Source organism: Pelophylax lessonae, assembly GCF_965119305.1.
Source record: "Pelophylax lessonae genome assembly, chromosome: 1".
Lineage (NCBI taxonomy): Eukaryota > Metazoa > Chordata > Amphibia > Anura > Ranidae > Pelophylax > Pelophylax lessonae.
This window is the reverse complement of record NC_138768.1, coordinates 82,819,012-82,841,089: the sequence shown is the minus strand read 5'-3', so window position 1 is coordinate 82,841,089 and position 22,078 is coordinate 82,819,012. Positions and strand designations below refer to the sequence as shown.

General features: G+C 43.9%; 1 protein-coding gene across 2 annotated transcripts in view; it reads left to right on the top strand.

The window, feature by feature from the left end:
* Positions 1–22,078, top strand: part of DAB2 (DAB adaptor protein 2) — a gene marked incomplete at its 3' end in the record, with an annotated part of 178,838 nt that overhangs the window by 16,675 nt on the left and 140,085 nt on the right. For both annotated transcript variants that reach the window (XR_014225589.1, XM_082265756.1), the window contains exon 3: positions 2,137–2,235. Coding sequence is in view for 1 of the 2 variants with exons in the window: in XM_082265756.1 (XP_082121882.1) it covers positions 2,137–2,235 (99 nt within the window). The remainder of the gene's footprint in view (positions 1–2,136; positions 2,236–22,078) is intronic.

Genomic DNA, 22,078 nt, shown 5'->3' with positions numbered 1-22,078 from the left:
AGAGCAGCCCCAATCCCCCTCTTCTCGGGTCCCCTGTCAGTGCTCCTGGCTACTCCCCCTTGACCAGTGCCCCCAATAGCAAGACACTTGGTGTGTCCTCGCTCCCGCCCAGCTCTATGGGTCCATAAGACACATAGAGCCATGGCTCGGCCCCACCCACCCCACTCTCCTCATTGACTCACTGGCTATGATTGACAGCAGTGGGAGCCAATGGCTCCCACTGTTGTCTCAGGCAATGAGGAGAGGGAGTCCGTGGACAGCTGAGGCTCTTGTGCACATCTCTGGATCGAGAGGGGGCTCAGGTGAGTATTAGAGAGGCTGTGGGGGGAGCAGCACACAGAAGGCTGTTTACCTTCATACACAGAATGCGTGAAGGTAAAAAAAAACTTCCGCCTTTACAACTACTTTAAGCTTCTTAAGAGCAGGGACTGATTTGAGTGTACAACAATTATATGTGAAGTGATGCGTAAATTGTCAGTGCTATGTGAAAAAATGTAATTAATAAATAATAATCTTGAAATTAAATGAATAATAATAACAAAAAAAAAGAAATGCTGCGAGTAAAAGCTGTATTATTTTCTAACATTAGTGGTCAGTGTAGAAGTGGTGGTCAGAGTAGGTAGGAGATCAATATGCCATTGCTCACTGTTTAAAGAAGCCCTACCAGCCTCAGGAGGAGCCCTGGTTGAGAAAGGCTGCCTAGACAGTTAAAGTGACACTAATCTGGGGGTTAAAAAACGTGTTCAAATATATATTTTTAATTTAAGAAAGCCTCTTCTATTGCTCTCAGCCTCCTCCAAATCTCCAAATTAAATTCTTTTTGTTGCTGTGATCTGACTTCCTGTTGTAGAGAGGCTTCATTTGTTCTCCACAGACCCACTGCATATCCAAACATGGCCATACTCCCTTGTTTGCTGGTGAGATGGACTGGAGACTATGGGAATTGTAGTGTGTATAGAGCAGTGACCGCAACTGATGTGCACTGCTGATGGAATAGAATTGAGGGGGAAAAAGGAGGACGTTATAAAGAAGCAGTAAAATACAGTAGGAAACAATTTTCTGAAAAAATACATTACACGACTATTAAAGCTGTAGTAAACCGCAGTTGAAAAAAAAAAAAATCCCTTGCAAGGCAATGTTAAAATGTGCTAGTATGCATGGCATACTAGCATATTAGGAGAGACTTGCCTAAAAACAAAGCCCTGGAGCACCACGTTGTCACCGCTGACGGGTTTTCATCTTTCCTGGGTCTTCCTTCCAGGTTCACACCCTCCAGGCTACATGAGTGGCAGAGGCGCAACGTCGCACGGGAGCCACCATTTACGGCAAGGGCTCTGATGGTCCAGCACTGTAAGCTGGACCTTCTGAGTGCATGCGCTGATGACGTCATTGACTGCATTCACTCTGAATATCTCCTAAACAGTGCAAGTTAAGGAGATATTAACAGTATCTACATCTAAGGCTCCATGTACACGGGACGCTGGAAATGGCCGTTTAGGAGCAGTTGGGCGTTTTTTTCAGAAGCCCCTGAACCCACCTACATGTTATCTTATCTGTCCATGTACACCAGGTCGTTTACAGTAATTTGCAGGCAGTTGCGTTCAGGGACTTTTTTTAGAACGCAATTATTTGCGTTCGAACGTGTGTTTCCCAACGTTTCAAACGCACAAACGTGTATGAACGCGTCCGAACGCGTCTGAACGCGATGACCCGCGTTTAGCGGTCGCGTTTTTCCATTTTAAAAGGGGAATAATTTTTTCGACCTCTAGGAACGGTTCTAAAAGCAAACGCCCGCAAACGCCGCTAAACGCGGGTACAAACGCGACCAAACGGACGTTTCAAACGTCCTAAAAATTCCAGCATTCAAAGGGACTTTTAACAACGTCCCGTGTACATGGAGCCTAAGCCTTATTATAGGCTTACCTGTAAGTATAAGTGGTATAACAGAGTTTACTACCACTTTGAGTAGTGGATGTGTATAGGTTATTTTTGGAAAATAAGGATATTGATTAGTGTCACTTTGGACAGTGGAAAACAAATTTTGGAGGATGAAAGTTTGACCCTATTTAGTGGAGAAGTAATAATCATGTGTGAATGTTTTGGAGTTTCTGATTTCCATGTATGTTTCCTTGGCAGGGGATGGCGGTGGCAGCTCGTTCTCAGGGACAGCACAAGCAGAGGATCTGGGTGAACATTTCACTTTCTGGCATCAAGATAATTGACGAAAAAACGGGCGTAAGTTTTCCAAATTCACAGAAATTCCTGCACATTTGAAAACAACATAGCATTGTTTATTTTCTGTCTCTTGAGTAGCTGTAATATATGTTAGGCCCCATTTACACCGATGCTGTGGAGTTTTCCCGCTCCACAGGTGCAGAGCGGTGTACCCGCGGGTTTGGTGCGGGTAGCCACACTTTCCCATTGACTTCTATTATGTCCTGCAGTTTTGGTGTGCTTTGTGAAACTCTGGAACCCTGTCAGGTAGACTCTTCAGGCTTGCTCATAAGTGCAGCAGGCACTGCCGTTCCTCTGAAAAACAGTCACACTCAGATCGAGTTTCAGAGGTGTTGACAGGCAATGAGGAATAAGTCACCTACTTACTGCCTGACTTAACCCTATAATTGCCGTACTACCGTACCCAAATTGCATGCATCACGCGTGGTTGCAATGCGATTCCAGTGCAGCCCCACAGAGCTTCATTAGTCTTGTTTGGCAGCGCCATCACCCGCCAAAAGCGAAATGCTGTGCACCACTGATGCTGGGGCTGGTGCACAGGGCCTGGTGATGGATGGATCTGTCTACAGGTTTTTATTGTTGTCTGTGTCCACACTAGGGATACTCACCCTCTCTATTTGTCCTAGTAATCATTTTCACTGGGACCAAAAATGGGAAACTAGTCCTGTTACAAACACTATAGTGTAAGCAATCACCCTAGTAATGCCAACTGAGACAGCCAATTGTCCCAATTTAATAGGCGTGCAGGTGAGTGGCCCCGTATGCGGACAAAGGGGCCATGCATCTGCACACCTCTCAAATTTGAACGAGCCGCTGTGTCCCCATACATTGCAAGGTCTGCCTTGGACTCAAGCCAAATAAAGAAATGCCCCATTCCATGAGCGTCCGAAGGTAGGGGCAAGGGGGGGCAAATGCCCCCCCCCCCTGGAATCTCAACTTCCCCCTTTCAAGTGATTGTTAAGCCACTTTATACCATCCTGTCTGGTCTTTTTAATAATCCTGTTTGCCCCAGAGTCCGTGTTTTAAAAAAAATAAGCCATTCTTTACCAGTTTTCAGAGGGCTGAGGCCGCTTACGTGACCCGTTGTCTCTCTCCTTTCCCCATCTGACAGCTGCCTGCAGCGGAGAGGACAGAGGAGGACAGGAGAGCTATGGATGACGGAGGCATGCAAACTGACCACAGTGTCAGGGCTTAGTCGCCATGGTATACCGTGGTCAGTTTACAGAGGGGAGGACATAGCCAGGCAGGATCAGCCAGGTATTTTAAGTGATAGAAGGGGCCAAATTACACAGCACAAGCTCTGTGTTGTATAACATGCTTTAAGGGAACAGGATCATTTTTTTTTTTTTTTTTAGGTTAACAAATGCTTTAAAAATAAATGCTCCTGTTTGCTCTTTAAAAATCAATACTCAAAATAAGTATACGAAATAAACCCCTCCCCTTCATGACATTGTTGGAAAAGGGGCGGAGCATTGGTGACCTTAAAATGTTGCCCCCCCCTGAAAAAGTTCTGCGGACGCCCATGCCCCATTCATTGTCTACGGGTGAATGAGGCCTAACTCTCCAGCATCTTCAAAAACCTGAAATTCCTCTTTTAGGTGGACTAGCTTTTGAATGACTTTAAGTCTATGCTACTAAGAGAAGGATTGCTCCTTTTTCATAGTTACGTGGAAGAATTAAATGAAGTGAGAAAACACATGAAGACAAATATTCAAACGCCTATGCTAGCTCCAGCCTTAGTCATCTGGAACATAACATTCCTGTAAATGCAGTTTTGTCCCGTCACTGGACACTTTAGCTGTTAAAAGTTTACTAACGTTTATGATCCACAGCTGTTTAAATATTGCATCCAGCCATGGTGTGACTCCGGGGTTGGCTTTCAACAGACGTTTGAGATTTAACACACAAAGGCAGTAATGTGCCCACACCGTCTTCTGGGGACACAAAAATAACACCGAATTCCAATTAACAGGGCTGTGTCTTATTTGTAGGAACCGTTTAAAGTGAGTTTTCAGAAAAGGGATTTTAATTTTGGAAGAAACTGCCGTCATTTCCCATTTAATACATGGAAGATCACAGACTGTCAGTGAAGTTTTATGTTTTTTGGTGTTGTATTACATTGCATTCATCTACAACGGTTGTGAAGTTTATGATATATGTGTTTCTCAAGTGTCCTTTTAGGTTAAGGGGTCTCAAAACCTTTCAGTCCGAGGATCACGTTGTATATTTTACGAATACTCGTGAGCCAAAAAAAAATCAATTTTATAAAAGATTTAATAATAATAATAATAATAAATGAATGAACACACTCCAAGAAATAAAGTAGAATTCTGATCTAAACTTATCTAAGCCTAAACCTACGTCCAACACTATTCTAAGTCCTATTCTAATTATCTTGTAAAGGAAAGATGTCTATACTAACCTATTCGAAGGGTGCTTTGGTCCAGTCGCGTGATCTCCCTAGTGGCTAGCATCAGGGAAGGGGTGAGAGCAGCGACAATCGCTGCAGAGCCTGGGCAATGACGTCACCCATAGAGTTACTATGAGGCAGAGGTGGGGGACTCGAGTCACGTGACTTGACTTAAGTCAGACTTAAGTCACCAGTTTGAGGACTTGAGACTTGCTTGACTAAAATTAATAAAAGTCTCGACTTGACTTTGACTTGGTATTCATGACTTGAGACTTGACTTTGACTTGAGACATATGACTCGAAATGACTTTACTTTTTTAAGTTATTAAATATTTGCATTTTCTCAAGATGTGTTAAAGCAAAATGAATGTGCCTGTTATGTGTCTGACACCACAGTCACTTAAAACACCTCAGTGTGTTCTGATTTTTAGGACATTGGCTGTTTAACAATGGAAATACTTAACGTGTTTTTAGTGTTGAAACATGACCGGACGAAGGATTTTGAGCTATTTGGGCATTCAAAGTGTTTCTTTAATATGCCAAGAAAAAAGCACTAAGCAGTTTTGTTAATGTTGAAAATAAAACAAAACCTTTCCTGACCACTGACTTTTAACTGCTTTAAAGGTGAAAATTGGGGTAGATCAGTATTTTGACTTGATTTGTGACTTGACCAAAATAAATGACTTGACTTGCTTGACTTCTAGCAGTGACTCGACTTGACTTGCTTGCTTTTCGCCACAGTAACTTGGGACTTGCTTGAGACTTGAAGGTTAAGACTTGATACTTGCTTGTGACTTGCACATGTGGGACTCACTCCTGTCTGCTATGAGGCATCCATTCGCCACTGTCTCTCCTCTAAACTGAAGCCGGCACTGGACCAGAGTTCCCTCAGATTGGGTATACTGTAGACATCTTTCCTTTACAGGGTAGTAAGTATATGGCTTGGAATAGGGGTGGGAATAGATTTAAGGTCAGATAAGTTTAGATCAAACTTCCACTTTAATATCAGAAGCCTCCAATTACATCAGAAGTCCTCCCCTTCACATTAGAAACCTCCGCATCACATCATATGCCTCCCATCACATGAGAAGTTCCCGTTCATATTAGAAGCCTCCCCATCAGAGTCTACCCCTTTCACATCAGAAGCCTCACCATCACATGAAAGCCCACCTTACATATTAGGGTCCCTTTCAAATTTTTTCCATACATCAATGTCCCTATCAGAGTCCTCCAGTACATCAGGGTCCTGATCAGAGTCCCCCCCTACATGAACAAAAGACCAACTGATCTGACACTAGCTGTGATAGGTCCGTGGTCCTTGGTTCTAGCTCCAAACCAGAAAAAATCTCGTAGCAGGCCAGACGTGGCCCGTGAGCTGTAGTTTGGAGACCCCTGTTTTAGTGAAAACTTGAATCCTTAAGGCCAAGCTTAAGCTAAGTGGATGAATTTGCAACAGTGAAGGATTAGAACATTATCATTTTGCTGTTAGTGGCTGTGTTGGGGAGATTTCTTGTCCCAGTAACATAACAGGAAGTGAGGGAAAGTTTCCCTAACAGGAACACAGAAAGTTGGTTTGTGTTGGCGATTAGGTGATTAGGTTGAGAAACAGAGAACTGTGAGTATTTGGTGGCATTTGGTGACATTTAGCTGTGATAAGGTAATAGGTTTTAAGGTGTTAGGATAAGTTTTAGGAGTAGGATTATATTAACCAGTTGCAGACACATGGCCATGGCACCGCACATGGCCAAAAAATGTAATCAAAGTACACAGGGAGTTTTTAGTATGCCCTGTCCTTTTCCCAACTGCTGCTCAAAACTTTGCATTTGCTGTCTTTGATCCACTGCAGATTGCTTTTCAGAAGGGCAGTAGAGACTGTTGCACATGTAAACTTAGCCTTGGCGTCATTTGGCCCTTTCAGTGTCAACGGGCTCATAGCAGAAATGTAAAAATTGCTTTAGTCTATAGGGGATTTACAGGTGTGAGAGCTGAAGTGGTTAAGTTTCTGAATCAAATAAATGGTTGCAAGGTCTCTTACTACTTTGCCCGAATAGGCAAAGTGACAAAGTATATTTTATGTCAGGATGAGTTAATGGTTAAGTCAGGGTCAGGTTAAATTTGTTAGGAGTTACATTCTAGGATTTGGCTGTTAGTAGAACATTGGGTGTTAACGTTTAGGTTCTGTTTGATAGGGTGAGTCTAAAATTAAGGTATAAGGTCACATAGGGAGATTTTTCTAGATATAAACGCCATACTAAATACCGCCGCTGCTGCGCTCTTGGAACCAAAATCTCAACTAAATTTGTAAAAACATTCAGAGGATGGACTTAGGAAAATCTGTACGGAAATTTGCAGAACATTCCAAAGTCATTAGAAAGATTTTGTTTGCTTGTAGCATTTGATTTTGGAATGAACAGACTTTACTGAATGAAAACTACATACATTGGTAAAAATGTCTTTGTTGGAGAAAAATTTTCCATCCTGCTCCCTCAAATTTTCTCATCACTGCAGTCAAAAACCAACATCGATTTGACCCCAATAATGTTTAAAAAAACTTTCTAGAATCTTCTTTTCCAAAATTCTATTCATCTATGGCCAGCTTTAGATCCTGGGTCAGCTGTTGTTTGTGTCACTATTGGCAGATTTTTCTTTACTTACTGTTGTGCTGGCAGGCAGCAATATAGTCGCTGACGTTTTACGCCTGCATACCCTATACAAAACTAGAAAACAACAGAAAAAGTTCTACTTAAATGGAACAGTTTATTTAATCATAGTAGTTGGGGGCCCTGTTGTGCTCCCAGTAGGTGCACAAGACATGGTAAAGTGAGTCCAAAGGGAATAATATATGTCACTCCTAAATTAAATGCAGGAGAAGGAAGTCAGCAATATAAACAAAGTACATAGTATAGCCATTGTCTAAGATGCAGAGTAGCCCAGCATGGTTAAAAAAAAGAAAAGTTGATAGGGAATGTACCGTCCTAATTACTGTTGGGATTTTGGATTAAATTTCTTTTTTGTTTTAGCCCCTAGGTGGCTCTATGCTCCTTTAGGCCTTTTATGTTATACATTTTGCCTTTTTGACTTAAGCTAACAATGATGATTTCTGTATGTTGACCACTAGATGGCCTTTGAGTACGTCAACATTAATATGTCTGGTCAGAGGAATTGTGGTTTCATATTTTTTTGGGAGGCCTATGGTACGGGCTGGACCTGGCGCTTGGTGCGATCCCCTTTGAGGTGTTGTGGGGATGGTCTGAATAACACCAGAGAGAGGGCCCTGCATGCGCTACACTGACCCCTTCACTGACACCTACACTGACCCCCCCTACAGTGAGACATACACTGGCCCCCCTTCACTGACCCTTCTTCCCTGCCCCTCCTCCACTGACACCCCTTCACTGACACCTACACTAACCCCTACACCCGAAATCTTCACTGACCTCTACACTGACCCCTAGACTGACCCCCCCAAGACTGGCCCCTCCTACACTGACTCCTCCTTCACTGACCCCCCTTCACTGACACCTACCTACACTGATTTCCCTCCCCCCACATTGACACCTACACTTACCCCCCTACACTGACCCCTTCACTGACACCTACACTGACCCCCCTAGGCCCCTACACTGACCCCCCTTCACTGACACCTACACTGACCCCCCTACACTGACACCTACACTGACCCCCCCTACACTGACCCCCCCTACACTGACACCTACACTGACCCCCCTATACTGACACCTACACTGACCCCTTCACTAACACCTACACTGACCCCCCTACACTGACCCCCCTAAATTGACCCCCCCCACACTAACTCCCCCCTACACTGACCCCCCTTACATTGACCCACCTACACTGACCCCCCTACACTGACCCCCTCTACATTGACACCTTCACTGACCCCCTTACACTGACCCCTACACTGACACCTTCACTGACACCTAATTTGACCCCCTACACTGACACCTACACTGACCCCCCCACACTGACACCTACACTGACCCCCCCCCCCCCCACACTGACACCTACACTGACCCCCCCACACTGACACCTACACTGACCCCCCTACACTAACCTACCTCCCCCTCCCCCAACCATGTCCACTTCCCTGGTGTAACGCTCCTGCGTTTCATGTATGGTGTGGATTTTCAGCTGCAGAAATATTCCACTTCAGTAGTCATGTAAGAGAGATGCTGAGATACTATTCCCAACCTCAATGACTCATCATGTGTGGAAGGTCTTAATTCAGCTAGTAAATACACACACTCAACAAGCTGGTTCCTAGAGTGACTTTATGTATGTAGTAACACAGTGATGAAGATTTAAGAGACAGGTTGAGTGGAGGTGGTAGGTGACAGACACTTGAAGGTAAGACAGTAGCAGATGGATGCAGGTAGGTTTAGCAATCATGTATGGTAGCAGATGACAGAGTAGCAGGTGGACATACAAGAGAGATCAACCCAGTACAGGAATAAGTAGCAGTAGTCTTAAGAGCTAGCAATCTAGATATGCAGATGTGATAAATAGTCTTTACTATGCAGAGCTAGATAGTGTAAGCTTAGTATAAGTTTATAGAGGGTTATAGTTATAGTTATAGTTGGTGGGCCCTGTTGTACTCCCAGTAGGAGCACTCAATCATAGTAGTTGGTGGGCCCTGTTGTACTCCCAGTAGATGCACTCAATCATAGTAGATGGTGGGCCCTGTTGTGCTCCCAGTAGGAGCACTCAATCATAGTAGTTGGTGGGCCCTGTTGTGCTCCCAGTAGGAGCACTCAATCATAGTAGTTGGTGGGCCCTGTTGTGCTCCCAGTAAGAGCACTCAATCATAGTAGTTGGTGGGCCCTGTTATGCTCCCAGTAGGTGCACTCAATCATAGTAGATGGTGGGCCCTGTTGTGCTCCCAGTAGGAGCACTCAATCATAGTAGTTGGTGGGCCCTGTTGTGCTCCCAGTAGGAGCACTCAATCATAGTAGTTGGTGGGCCCTGTTGTACTCCCAGTAGGAGCACTCAATCATAGTAGTTGGTGGGCCCTGTTGTACTCCCAGTAGGTGCACTCAATCATAGTAGATTTTGGGCCCTGTTGTGCTCCCAGTAGGAGCACTCAATCATAGTAGTTGGTGGGCCCTGTTGTGCTCCCAGTAGGAGCACTCAATCATAGTAGTTGGTGGGCCCTGTTGTGCTCCCAGTAAGAGCACTCAATCATAGTAGTTGGTGGGCCCTGTTGTGCTCCCAGTAGGAGCACTCAATCATAGTAGTTGGTGGGCCCTGTTGTGCTCCCAGTAGGAGCACTCAATCATAGTAGTTGGTGGGCCCTGTTGTGCTCTCAGTAGGAGCACTCAATCATAGTAGTTGGTGGGCCCTGTTGTGCTCCCAGTAAGAGCACTCAATCATAGTAGTTGGTGGGCCCTGTTAGGCTCCCAGTAGGAGCACTCAATCATAGTAGTTGGTGGGCCCTGTTGTGCTCCCAGTAGGAGCACTCAATCATAGTAGTTGGTGGGCCCTGTTAGGCTCCCAGTAGGAGCACTCAATCATAGTAGTTGGTGGGCCCTGTTATGCTCCCAGTAGGAGCACTCAATCATAGTAGTTGGTGGGCCCTGTTGTGCTTCCAGTAGGAGCACTCAATCATAGTAGTTGGTGGGCCCTGTTAGGCTCCCAGTAGGAGCACTCAATCATAGTAGTTGGTGGGCCCTGTTGTGCTCCCAGTAGGAACACTCAATCATAGTAGTTGGTGGGCCCTGTTATGCTCCCAGTAGGAGCACTCAATCATAGTAGTTGGTGGGCCCTGTTGTGCTCCCAGTAGGAGCACTCAATCATAGTAGTTGGTGGGCCCTGTAATACTCCTAGTAGGAGCACTCAATCATAGTAGTTGGTGGGCCCTGTTGTGCTCCCAGTAGGAACACTCAATCATAGTAGTTGGTGGGCCCTGTTATGCTCCCAGTAGGAGCACTCAATCATAGTAGTTGGTGGGCCCTGTTATGCTCCCAGTAGGAGCACTCAATCATAGTAGTTGGTGGGCCCTGTTGTGCTCCCAGTAGGAGCACTCAATCATAGTAGTTGGTGGGCCCTGTTGTGCTCCCAGTAGGAGCACTCAATCATAGTAGTTGGTGGGCCCTGTTGTGCTCCCAGTAGGAGCACTCAATCATAGTAGTTGGTGGGCCCTGTTGTGCTCCCAGTAGGAACACTCAATCATAGTAGTTGGTGGGCCCTGTTGTGCTCCCAGTAGGAACACTCAATCATAGTAGTTGGTGGGCCTTATTGTGCTCCCTGTAGGGTGCTCTTCATCATACTCCATGCCATAGTTTAATTCCCTCACCCACACTGGTATCTTCATTTGAGGTTTGAGGGATTGGGAAACCTGCAGGATACTGGCTCTTGGTGAGCAGCTGACAGTCACTCAGTCTAGCATTACGCACTACAAATCAGAGTGTATACATGCTTCAGTTGTGCGTCAGGCTGCTAAACCTGTACAACTTCTCATTATCAGCTGCTGCTTTGGAATCAGAGATTGAAAAATGGAGTCCTTACTTTTTTAATCCAGCGATTCAGTTACTAAAAAATAAAAATTCTTATAAAACATCTCTACAAAAGAAGACTCTTTGTATATCTTCACAGAGAACTGCACTCTCTTTTAAAAGACTTCCTGCAGAATCTTCAGCATCCAATACTTCTGAGTGACAGTCTGATGCTATATACCAGTGTCCCTTGCTGTGTGACGTGGTTCCTCCTGCCAGGCCCTAGCGCGCTACAAAATACCTAAAGTGACACAAAAGAATATCCTTATTCTACAAAAACAATCCATACACATTAATTACCTAATGCGATGCATCATATCAAAATTGACCTGACGTGTAGTTTGCAAATCTTTACTGCTCCCCAAATGCTTCCATTGATAATGTAAACAGGCTGAAAACACATTGCAAACATGCCACAAATACCTATATGGCATTTACAGTGCATTTTGAGATGTGATAGAAAGCGTTACTAGCTGAGATGATGATTCAAAAGTCCATACAATAGAAATCCAATACAGAGGTGTGGGTTAGGTGCAGCGTTGTGCGGAGGGTAGATAACACACACAGAGTCTGAATTTGGCAGTAACAATATATTGTAGAAAAGTTAAGCAAGTAAAACAGGTCCAGGGGGGATGCACACCCGACCAGAGCCCCCTAAAACTAAGAAAACAGTGGGCCCACAAAATAAAGAATAAGGGATGCCAACCAGCATCTGCTACGAGGAGTGAAATGCGACCTGGCCGGTCCACACCCAAAAAAGAGAGGCTTCCTGGAAGATAGACGTAGTCCCTGCACTGTGTCTACTCCTCTGGAACCTTTCCCTATCTCCAGCACTGTCCCTGACAGACAGGGATCCTTTCCCTACTCTAGCAACTGGCAAAAAGTGTGCCAAGCCCGGGAGCTGGAGTCTTAAATAGGTTCTGCCTGACCCAAGATTGCCGCAAGTCACATGGGGTGTCAGAATCGAATTGGATAGCCACCTCCCTGTGACCGAAGAAATCATAGAGGAACCAAATTCCTCTCAACTCCCTCCCCCATCTGCATTTCTGCTGCGGTCAAGCGCCACATGCCTGCCGAGGGAGAATCTGGAAAGTGTTTTTTAACGAGATACAAACGCATCGAAAATGTGTCTTAAATATTAGGTGCGTTAATTGGAGCTCAAATTTCCCTAAGTCGATAGGTTTAGTTCCAACTTCAAGTACTCTTTGTGTCCCTGTTTTAAGATTTTTGCCTGCTTCCTATTTCAGTGACCACATAACATGTCAGAAAAAATCTCATCACTAGCAAGAAAAATTATAATAATAACCCAACGGGAGTTCAACTTCCCTTCTCTGCCTAAAACCCAAAGCTTTGGCTGGAACAGCTTGTAGGATTTGATGTTAATCACTTCTACTCCAGAAGATTTACCCCTCTTCATGACCAGGCCATTTTTTGCGATACGGCACTGCGTTATTTTAACTATTTGATCACCTCTGCGGTTTTTATTTTTTGAAAAAAATACTTTTTACTTTCTGCTATAAAATATATCCAATTCAAAAATTAAAAAAAAAAATCAAATTTCTTCCCAAATTTATTCTGCTACATATTTTTTGGTAAAAAAAAAAATCCCAATAAGCGTATATTGATTGGTTTGTGCAAAAGTTATATTTATGGAATTTTATTTATTTTTTTACTAGTTTTGGCGGCAATCAGCGACTTATAACAGGACTGCAGCATTGTGGCAGACAAATTGTACACTAAAGCCCTGTACACACGCAGCGATTGTTGGCCGTAAATTTTCTGCCGCCGTCCGATCGGCCGATTGTCGGCTTGTTAGTATGATGCTTCCGACAACCGACTGCGACTTTTTGGCCGAACAAAATCTGGTGTGCAGTTTATAAAATTTTTGTTGGCCAACAACAGAACAGCCGATTGTTCGTCAGTCAGTACAGATTTCGGCCGACAAAAATGTGATGATCAAGACTGGGCATGCTCAGAGAAGAAAAAATACACGAAAAGTAGACCATCACATAACATCACTTCTGAAGTTGGTTGTTGTTGGCCGACAAAATTCGTGTGCAGTCTAGAGCACATTTCAACCAACACAACAACACTGGACAAAAGACAGCCATTCGGTCGGCCAACAATCGGTGCGTGTGTACGAGGCTTAACTGACACTTTTGACACTTTTTCTTGGGAACCAGTGACACTAATACAGTGATCAGTGCTAAAAAATATGCACTGTTACTATACTAAGGACACTGGCTGGGAAGATATTAACATCTGGGGCAATCAAAGGGTTAACTGTAAGCCTAGCCTGTGATTGGTTACTGTGTGGGGTGCTTGCTTGTACTATGGGAAGGCAGAGATTTGCAGAAACACAGGATCAATACCTTTCCTACTGACATAACAGCAGTCTGCCTTGTTTACATAGGTGAACTGCCATACTGCCATACTGCCATACTGCCATACGGAAGTGCAGGATCACGTACTAGGTACACGATCCTGTGCAGGAGAGCTGCCTTGCCGCCGTATATATACAGTAGGGTGACCAGACGTCCCCGGTTTCCTGCGACAGTCCCCAGATTAAGGACACTGTCCCTGGTCCAAGTCTGTCCCCGGTTTTGTCCCCGGATTTAGGGCAATGTAGACAGGGCATCCCATGCTGGCTGAGAAACAGCCTGGTGGCTCAGATGCAGACGCCCCCTGCTGGACAATCTCACTGCCACTCCTGCTGCTGTTCCGTGAAAGAGAGGTAGAGCTAAAAATTGACTGTGTGGAGGGCTGAGAATGGGACGTGAGCAGATAGGGGGGGGGGGGGTCTGTTTGTACACAGGTTAGAGCAGTGGGGGAGCAGGGGTCAGAGCTGATGCAGCTGCATGGAGAGATGGAGAGTTTAGCTGTTGTGGGGGAAGGGCTAAGAAGTGGCTGCAGAGATAATCTGTGAGAGAAGGGTGCAGAGGTGAGCTATGGATGTGGGGGCAGAAAAGTCACTGTATATTATGTAGTCCTGTGCCAAGCGCTCTGTGTATTATGCAGTCCTGTGCCCAGTGCTCTGTGTATTATGTAGTCCTGTGCCCAGCACTCTGTGTATTATGCAGTCCTGTGCCCAGCACTCTGTGTATTATGTAGTCCTGTGCCCAGTGCTCTGTGTATTATGCAGTCCTGTGCCCAGTGCTCTGTGTATTCTGTAGTCCTGTGCCTAGCACTCTGTGTATTATGTAGTTCTGTGCCCAGCGCTCTGTGTATTACTATTATACAGTCCTGTGCCCAGCGCTCTGTGTATTATGCAGTCCTGTGCCCAGCGCTCTGTGTATTATGTAGTCCTGTGCCCAGCGCTCTGTGTATTATGTAGTCCTGTGCCCAGTGCTCTGTGTATTATGTAATCCTGTACCCAGCACTCTGTGTATTATGCAGTCCTGTGCCCAGCGTTCTGTGTATTATGCAGTCCTGTGCCCAGTGCTCTGTGTATTATGCAGTCCTGTGCCCATTGCTCTGTGTATTATGTAGTTCTGTGCCCAGTCCTCTGTGTATTACTATTATGCAGTCCTGTGCCCAGCGCTCTGTGTATTATGTAATCCTGTACCCAGCACTCTTTGTATTATGCAGTCCTGTGCCCAGTGCTCTGTGTATTATGTAATCCTGTACCCAGCACTTTTTGTATTATGCAGTCCTGTGCCCATCGCTCTGTGTATTATGTAGTCCTGTGCCCAGCTCTCTGTGTATTATGCAGTCCTGTGCCCATCGCTCTGTGTATTATGTAGTCCTGTGCCCAGCTCTCTGTGTATTATGCAGTCCTGTGCCCAGCACTCTGTGTATTATGCAGTCCTGTGCCCATCGCTCTGTGTATTATGTAGTCATGTGCCCAGCACTCTGTATATTATGCAGTCCTGTCCCCAGTGCTCTGTGTATTATGTAGTCCTGTACCCGGCACTCTGTGTATTATGCAGTCCTGTGCCCAGCTCTCTGTGTATTATGCATTCCTGTGCCCAGCACTCTGTGTATTATGCAGTCCTGTGCCCAGCACTCTGTGTATTATGCAGTCCTGTACCAGCTCTCTGTGTATTATGCAGTCCTGTGCCATTTGCCAATAAAAAAAAAATAATAATATGTCCCCGGATTTCAATTTAAAAATCTTAGCACCTTAATATACAGTATACGGTCAGCAAGTGGTTAATCACTACTGTTCTCTGCCTTCTCTCACATTTCAGAAGTCAGCACATGATCTGACCTTTCCCCTGGTGTGAAGGGTATGATGAAGGTAGAGGAAGGAATCTTTGTAGCAGCTCCCGCACAGCTTACAATCTCCATCGCTGTATTGCAGGATGGTAGAGGGCGCACTATGCCCTAACAGCAAACACTACATAGTTTGATTGATGGAAACAGATTTTAATACAGTTTTTTTTTTTTTTTCAACCTAGAATATAAGAAGCAACATTAAAATCTTTGTTGCAGAAAATGTGGACCACGTAGTTCCATATTTATTAGTGTCATCTGCTATTTACAGCTCACATCAGTCAGTCATGCAAGCAAAGCAAGAGTCATTGATAAAGGTCATGTGAAGGTCCCTGGTAGTGTATATTGCACACGGTGTAACCGGCTGCTTTATTTATTGATGAGCATTCATAGAAAATGATGTTTTCAATAAGCAGAGCTGATGTGACAGGCAAGACGGATGGAATAACCTGACACTGTAACGGATTCCTCATCCCAGCTTAGTTTTATTCTACGCGTCATTCACAGCTTTAATGTCATATGAGAAAAAAAAATTAGTTTCATTTATATTCATGAACGGGAGCCATGTTTTATTAAAGTCCTAAAGGTCTGCTGTTGTGTTTTGATAACTACATGCATTTAATACGTGTAATGATAGTATTCATTGCATTAATTCCTGTTGGTATTTCAAGTAACATTTACTTCTTATTTTTCTTCACATTTATATGCAGGCCAAGCAAAAGTGGCAGTGACAGTGACAGGGGCTGGGACAAACTTGAATACTGTCAGTGGTGCTTGATTAGCTGCAGCGACAGTTTTCTTTTAAAGACGATTTAAACCATGGAAATTAAAGGAGCATTCCTGGCAGTGATGTACAGTAAAACCTTGGATTGCGAGCATAAATCGTACCGGAAACATGCTTGTAATCCAAAGCATTCTTATATCAAAGTGAATTTCTCCATAAGAAATAATGGAAACTCAGATGATTCCTTCTACAAACATTTATTCATAAGTCCTGACTGGGCGTATAAGACGACCCCCCTAATATTCAAGTTAAAACATAGGTTTTGGGCTATACTCGCCGTATAAGACTACACCATTGAAAAACATCAGATTTCTCATAGATCTCCAAGGTACCCCAAGTACTGTAATACATGTGATCTCTCATAATATCTCCAAGGTACCCTAAGTATTACCAGTAGATGTAATCTCAAGACGCTGGCTGTGCGGGAATCCTGTACCGGTATACCGTATGTACCGTAGCTCCGGCTACATACAGTATACCGCGCTGAGCCAATCACAGTGAGCGATGTATTCTATTATTGCATGCAAAGCCTGCTCAGATTGGCAGAGTCAGAGAGGCGGGCTGATGTTACTCCGCCAATCCGAGCAGGCTTTGCATTCAATAATAGAATACATCACTCTCCCTGATTGGCTCAGTGCAGTACACTGTATGTAGCCGAAGCTACGGTACATACGGTATACCGGTACAGGATTCCCACACAGCCAGCGTCTTAAGAGATTACATCTACCGGTAATACTTATACTTAGGTTACCTTGGAGATATTATACTCGGCGTATAAGATGACCCCCCCATTTTCGGGGGATTTTTTTGAGGTTCAAAAGTAATCTTTTATACGCCAGAAAATACAGTATATAAAAAGAATATAGCAATGTGATAGGTTGTGTAAACATAAAATGTCCATCCACAAATGGCGCCTCCACAAGGGGATTAGAAGCTAAATCCAGCAGGAACTACAAAGTATAAAAGAGAAGAAAGGCGCCTCTAAGTGTAGCACTGTGGTTACATTTATTGAAGGTTCAACATTTAGCAACTCACATGGTTGATGATTAGCCAGTTACTGACCGCCTACCGCAAATTAACTGCGGCAGGCAGCCGCTCCTGGGCAAAGCGACGTAGAGGCTCGGGGGCAAACGCGTGCCACCTGCAGCGCATTCCCACCCCCGCTTGTCAGCGGGGAAGCTGATGCGTGTGTCAGGCGCCTCCTTTTGTTCCGTGCTGAGAGAGAAGAACGGTTGGCTGCTGTAAACACAGCTGACCGTTCTTCTCCCTGGGATGATCACAGAGCCCATGTGATCCTGCTTTATAGGAACACAGGTCTCTATGGTCATCTCAGAAGCCACGCCCCCTCCACAGTTATAATCACCCCCCTAGGCTCACATTTAACCCCTTGATCACCCACAGGGTTAACCCCTTCCCTGCCAATGGCATTATTACAGTAACAGTGCATATTTTTAGCACTGATTACTGTAGTAAAGTCACTGGTCCCCCCAAAAGTGTAAAAAATGTCAGTTAGGGGTCCAATCTGTCCGCCGCAATGTCGCAGTCCCGCAAAAAAATCGCAGATCGCCGCCATTACTTGTAAAAAAAAAAACAATAAAAATGACATAAATCTTACCCGTAGTTAGTAGATGCGATAACTTTTGCACAAACCAATCAAAATACGCTTATTGTGATTTTTTTTTTTTTTTTTACCAAAAATATGTAGCAGAAAACAAATTGGTCTAAAATGTTAAAAAAAATTTGATTTTTAATTTTTTTTTTTTGGGAATGTTATATAGCAGAATGTGAAAAATATTGTTTTGTTTGTTTTATAGCGCAAAAAAAAAAAATCACACAGGTGATCAAATACCACCAAAAGAAAGCTCTATTTGTGGGATAAAAAGGACATACATTTTGTTTCGGTACAGCGTCGCACGACCACGCAATTGTCAGTTAAAGTAACGCAGTGCCGAATCGTGAAATAGGGCCTGGTCAGGAAGGTGACAAATCCTTCCGGTCTTAAAGTGGTTAAAAGAGAGAATGCAGGCATCTGGGTTAAAGCTGTCCACATAGACCATCCTCCTAACGGCCAGCTCTCACTGCCATCTCTCACCGCCGTCAGTCTGCAGTCGTGACCGGGAAGACTATCCTGCAGTAGAGCATGGAAGGGATGACGTTGATGGAGGTGCGAAGGACGGTCTATGTGGAAAGCTTTACCCCAGATGCCTGCATACTTAGATGTACCTGTTTTAATCATCAACCATGTGAGTTGCTAAATATTGAACCTTCATTAAATGTAACCATATTGCTACACTTAGAGCCCCCTCTCTTCTCTTTTATACTCACTTGTGACATGAGGCTACTTGTATATCAAGACATCACTTGTTTTTCAAGTCAAAATTTATAAAAAAATGTTGCTTGTCTTGCAAAACGCTCTCAAACCAAGCTACTCTTAATCCAAGGTTTTACTGTAGTTTGTCTCCCGCCTCTGAATAAAGTCTTCATAGTGTTTGGGGTCAAGCAATAGCAGGAAACACAAGTTTTCTTTAAAGTGCACCTATGCTCGGGAAATGTGAAACAGGGTGTAGGTGCCACTTTACTTGGGCTGTGGGCTCTTGGAAGGAGGGTGGTGTAGCGTGGTGGTATGGAGAGAGGATGAAAGAAGGCCAGGAGACAGCTACGGGTCAGCATTCTTTCCCCTAATGAGAATGAGCCCTCAAGGTTGGGAACCAGTCAGGCTTCACACCCTGGGACTCTGCCCTTTACCTTCTAAACTTTTTGAAGCAGAAATGGGATTGCTCAGTACTTTTTGCATTTATTATTGCTACACCTACTATGCTCCATATTTACATACACTATATTACCAAAAGTATTGGGACACCTACCTTTTTAATGCACATGAACTTTAATGGCATCCCAGTCTTTAGCCCGTAGGGTTGGCCCACCCTTTGCAGCTATAACAGTTTCAACTCTTCTGGGAAGGAAGTCCACAAGGTTTAGGGGTGTGTCTATGGGAATGTTTGACCATTTTCTAGAAGAGCATTTGTGAGTTCAGGCACTGATGTGGATGGAAAGACCTGTCTCGCAGTCTCCACTCTATTTCATCCTAAAGGTGTTCTATTGAATTGAGATCAGGACTCTGTGCATGCCAGTCAAGTTCCTCCACCCCAAACTCGCTTATTCATGTCTTTATGGACCTTGCTTTATGCACTGGTGCGCAGTCATGTTGGAAGGATGGGACCATCCCCAAACTGTACCCACAAAGTTGGGAGCATGAAATAGTCCAAAATGTCTTGGTATGCTGACTCCTTAAGAGTTCCCTTCACTGGAACTTAGGGGCTATGCCCAACCCCTGAAAAACAACTCCACACTATTATCCCCCCTCCACCAAATGATTTGGACCAGTGCACAAAGCAAGGTCCATAAAGACATGATGAGCGAGTTTGGGGTGGAGGAACTTGACTGGCCTGACCTCAAACCGCTAAAATACCTTTGAGATGAATTAGAGCACAGACTGTGAGCCAGGCCTTCTTATCCACATCAGTACCTTACCTTACAAATGCGCTTCTGGAAGAATGGTCAAACATTCACATTGACACACTCCTAAACCTTGCAGCCTTCCCAGAATAGTTGAAGCTGTTATAGCTGCAAAGGGTGGGCCAACTCAATATTGAACCCTACGGACTAAGACTGGGATGCCATTAGAGTTCATGTGCAGTAAAGGCAAGTGTCCCAATACTTTTGGTAATATAGTGTAGTTTTAATTATGGGCCTATGTGGCCATGAGACACTTTGAGATGTCAAGGTGGATTTAAGCTCAAGGCAATTACAACGTAATCTGTATGGGTCTATTCTTTTTTTTTTTTTTTTTTTTTTTGTATGGGTCTATTCTATATGCAACAAAAACACTATATGTGAATTTCAATCAGCACTGGTATGAGGGAGGTTTGAAATAAACCTGGAATACATGTGGAATGATGTTTCAAGCTATTTGAGTCCAAGATGAAATGAATTTGTTCTTGATATGATACAGTAATAGAAATATTCATCCTCCTCTGGACTTCTGTTGGATGGTACCAGTTTTGCTCGTATTTGGGTCCTTTAAGCCTTAGGCATATAAGTTGAGCCATATGTGGATTAGGCTTCCTATATATTTGCTTCAGTTTTGACATCTTCATCTTATGAATTGGAACAGGCAGAGCATTTTTTCATCTAAAAATACACCAATTTGACCACTTGGCTTTTTCTGAGCTAAATGGTCAGCCCAGGTTTTACGTTGAGGTCCATGCATGCAATACAATACAATCTGGATTATAAACTCTTTTGGACATATGTGTACACATGTATGATTGGACTCTAATTTACAGTAATTGGGATAAGAAAAGGGTGCAGATTATGTTTATGTTTGTTTGTCCATTTTATTGTGTTTTGGCCAAAAGATCTTAAAGCTTTGGTATAGACGTCAGGGATTTATGTATTTTTCAGTGGGACTGTTCTATGTGAATACTGCAACCTTTCTTTTCTTGCAGTGCCCCTCAGTGCTGACAAATATTTTTGTTAAAAATATTCTAAATTTTTTTTGCATTCTTGGCATATTTTTGGAAATGTGAATGTTTTTTATGTTGCTACTAGGACAGTAGGCCTATACTTGTGGAGAGTAGAGGTTGTTTTGAAGCATTGTGGATAGAGTAGTGGAATGGTACTGGGAGGTTTCCTGTTGGCAGTTTGGGCTGCAGCATTCCAATGGTCCGTGGTGTTGTCAGCCCTGGTGCAGAGCCTAAAACTTTTGTGGATAGAGACCTCTAGAATAATGTGTGTCCCCATTGCTCTATATGGTGCAAAAGAAACCTGCCTCATGGAACATAACGCATTAAATAATGTTCCACTACAGGCACGCTTCCCCCTAAATCCTCTGACTCAAGAGTACATGGCAACATGTGAAGACGGTTTGCTTAAGTTCAAACCAAGCATCAGAATGGGGAAGAAAGGGGATTTAAGTGACTATGAACATGGCATGGTTGTTGTTGCCAGTTGGGATGGTCTGAGTATTTCAAAAACTGCTGATCTACTGGAATTTCCACGTACAACCATCTTTAGGGTTTACAGTGAATGGTCCAAAAAAGATAAAATATCCAGTGAGTGGCAGTTGTGTGGATGAAAATGTCTTGTTGATTTCAGAGGAGAATTAAGAGTCGGTTCACACTGGGGCGGCACGACTCTGTACTACTTCGGGGGCAACTTGTGCATTCCCATGCACCACGACTTCGGAGCAACTTGCATGGACTTCACATAATGGAAGTCTATGCAAGTCGCTCCGAGGCCGCCCCGAAGTAGTACAGGACCCTTTTTCTAAGTCGGAGCGTCTTGTGTCGCTCCTATTAGAATGGGTCCTGTAGCAGTCAATGTACCGCGAGGGAGCGCGACTTGTCAGGTTGACAAGTCGCCTTACAAGTCGCGCTAGTGTGAATCGAGTCTAACAGACTTGTTTAACCACTTCCATACAGAGCAGTTTGACACCCTTCCTGCCCAGACCAATTTTCAGCTTTCAGCACTCTCACACTTTGAATGACAATTGCTCAGTCATGCTACACTGTAACCAAACAAAATTTTTATCATTTTTTTCACACTAATAGAGCTTTCTTTTGGTGGTATTTGATCACAACTGGGGTTTTTTTTTTTCGTGATATATGCAAAAAAAGAGCAAAAATTTTGAAAAAAAAACACTTTTTTTTAGTTTCAATTATGAAATTTTGCAAAAAATAAATTTTTCTTCATACATTTGGGCCAAAATGTATACTGCTACATGTCTCTGGTAAAATTAACCCAAATTAGTGTATATTATTTAGTCTGTGTGAAAGTTATTGAGTCTAGAAGCTATGGTACCAATTACTGAAAATTGATCACACCAGATGTACTGACGGCCTATCTCCTTTCTTGAGGCCC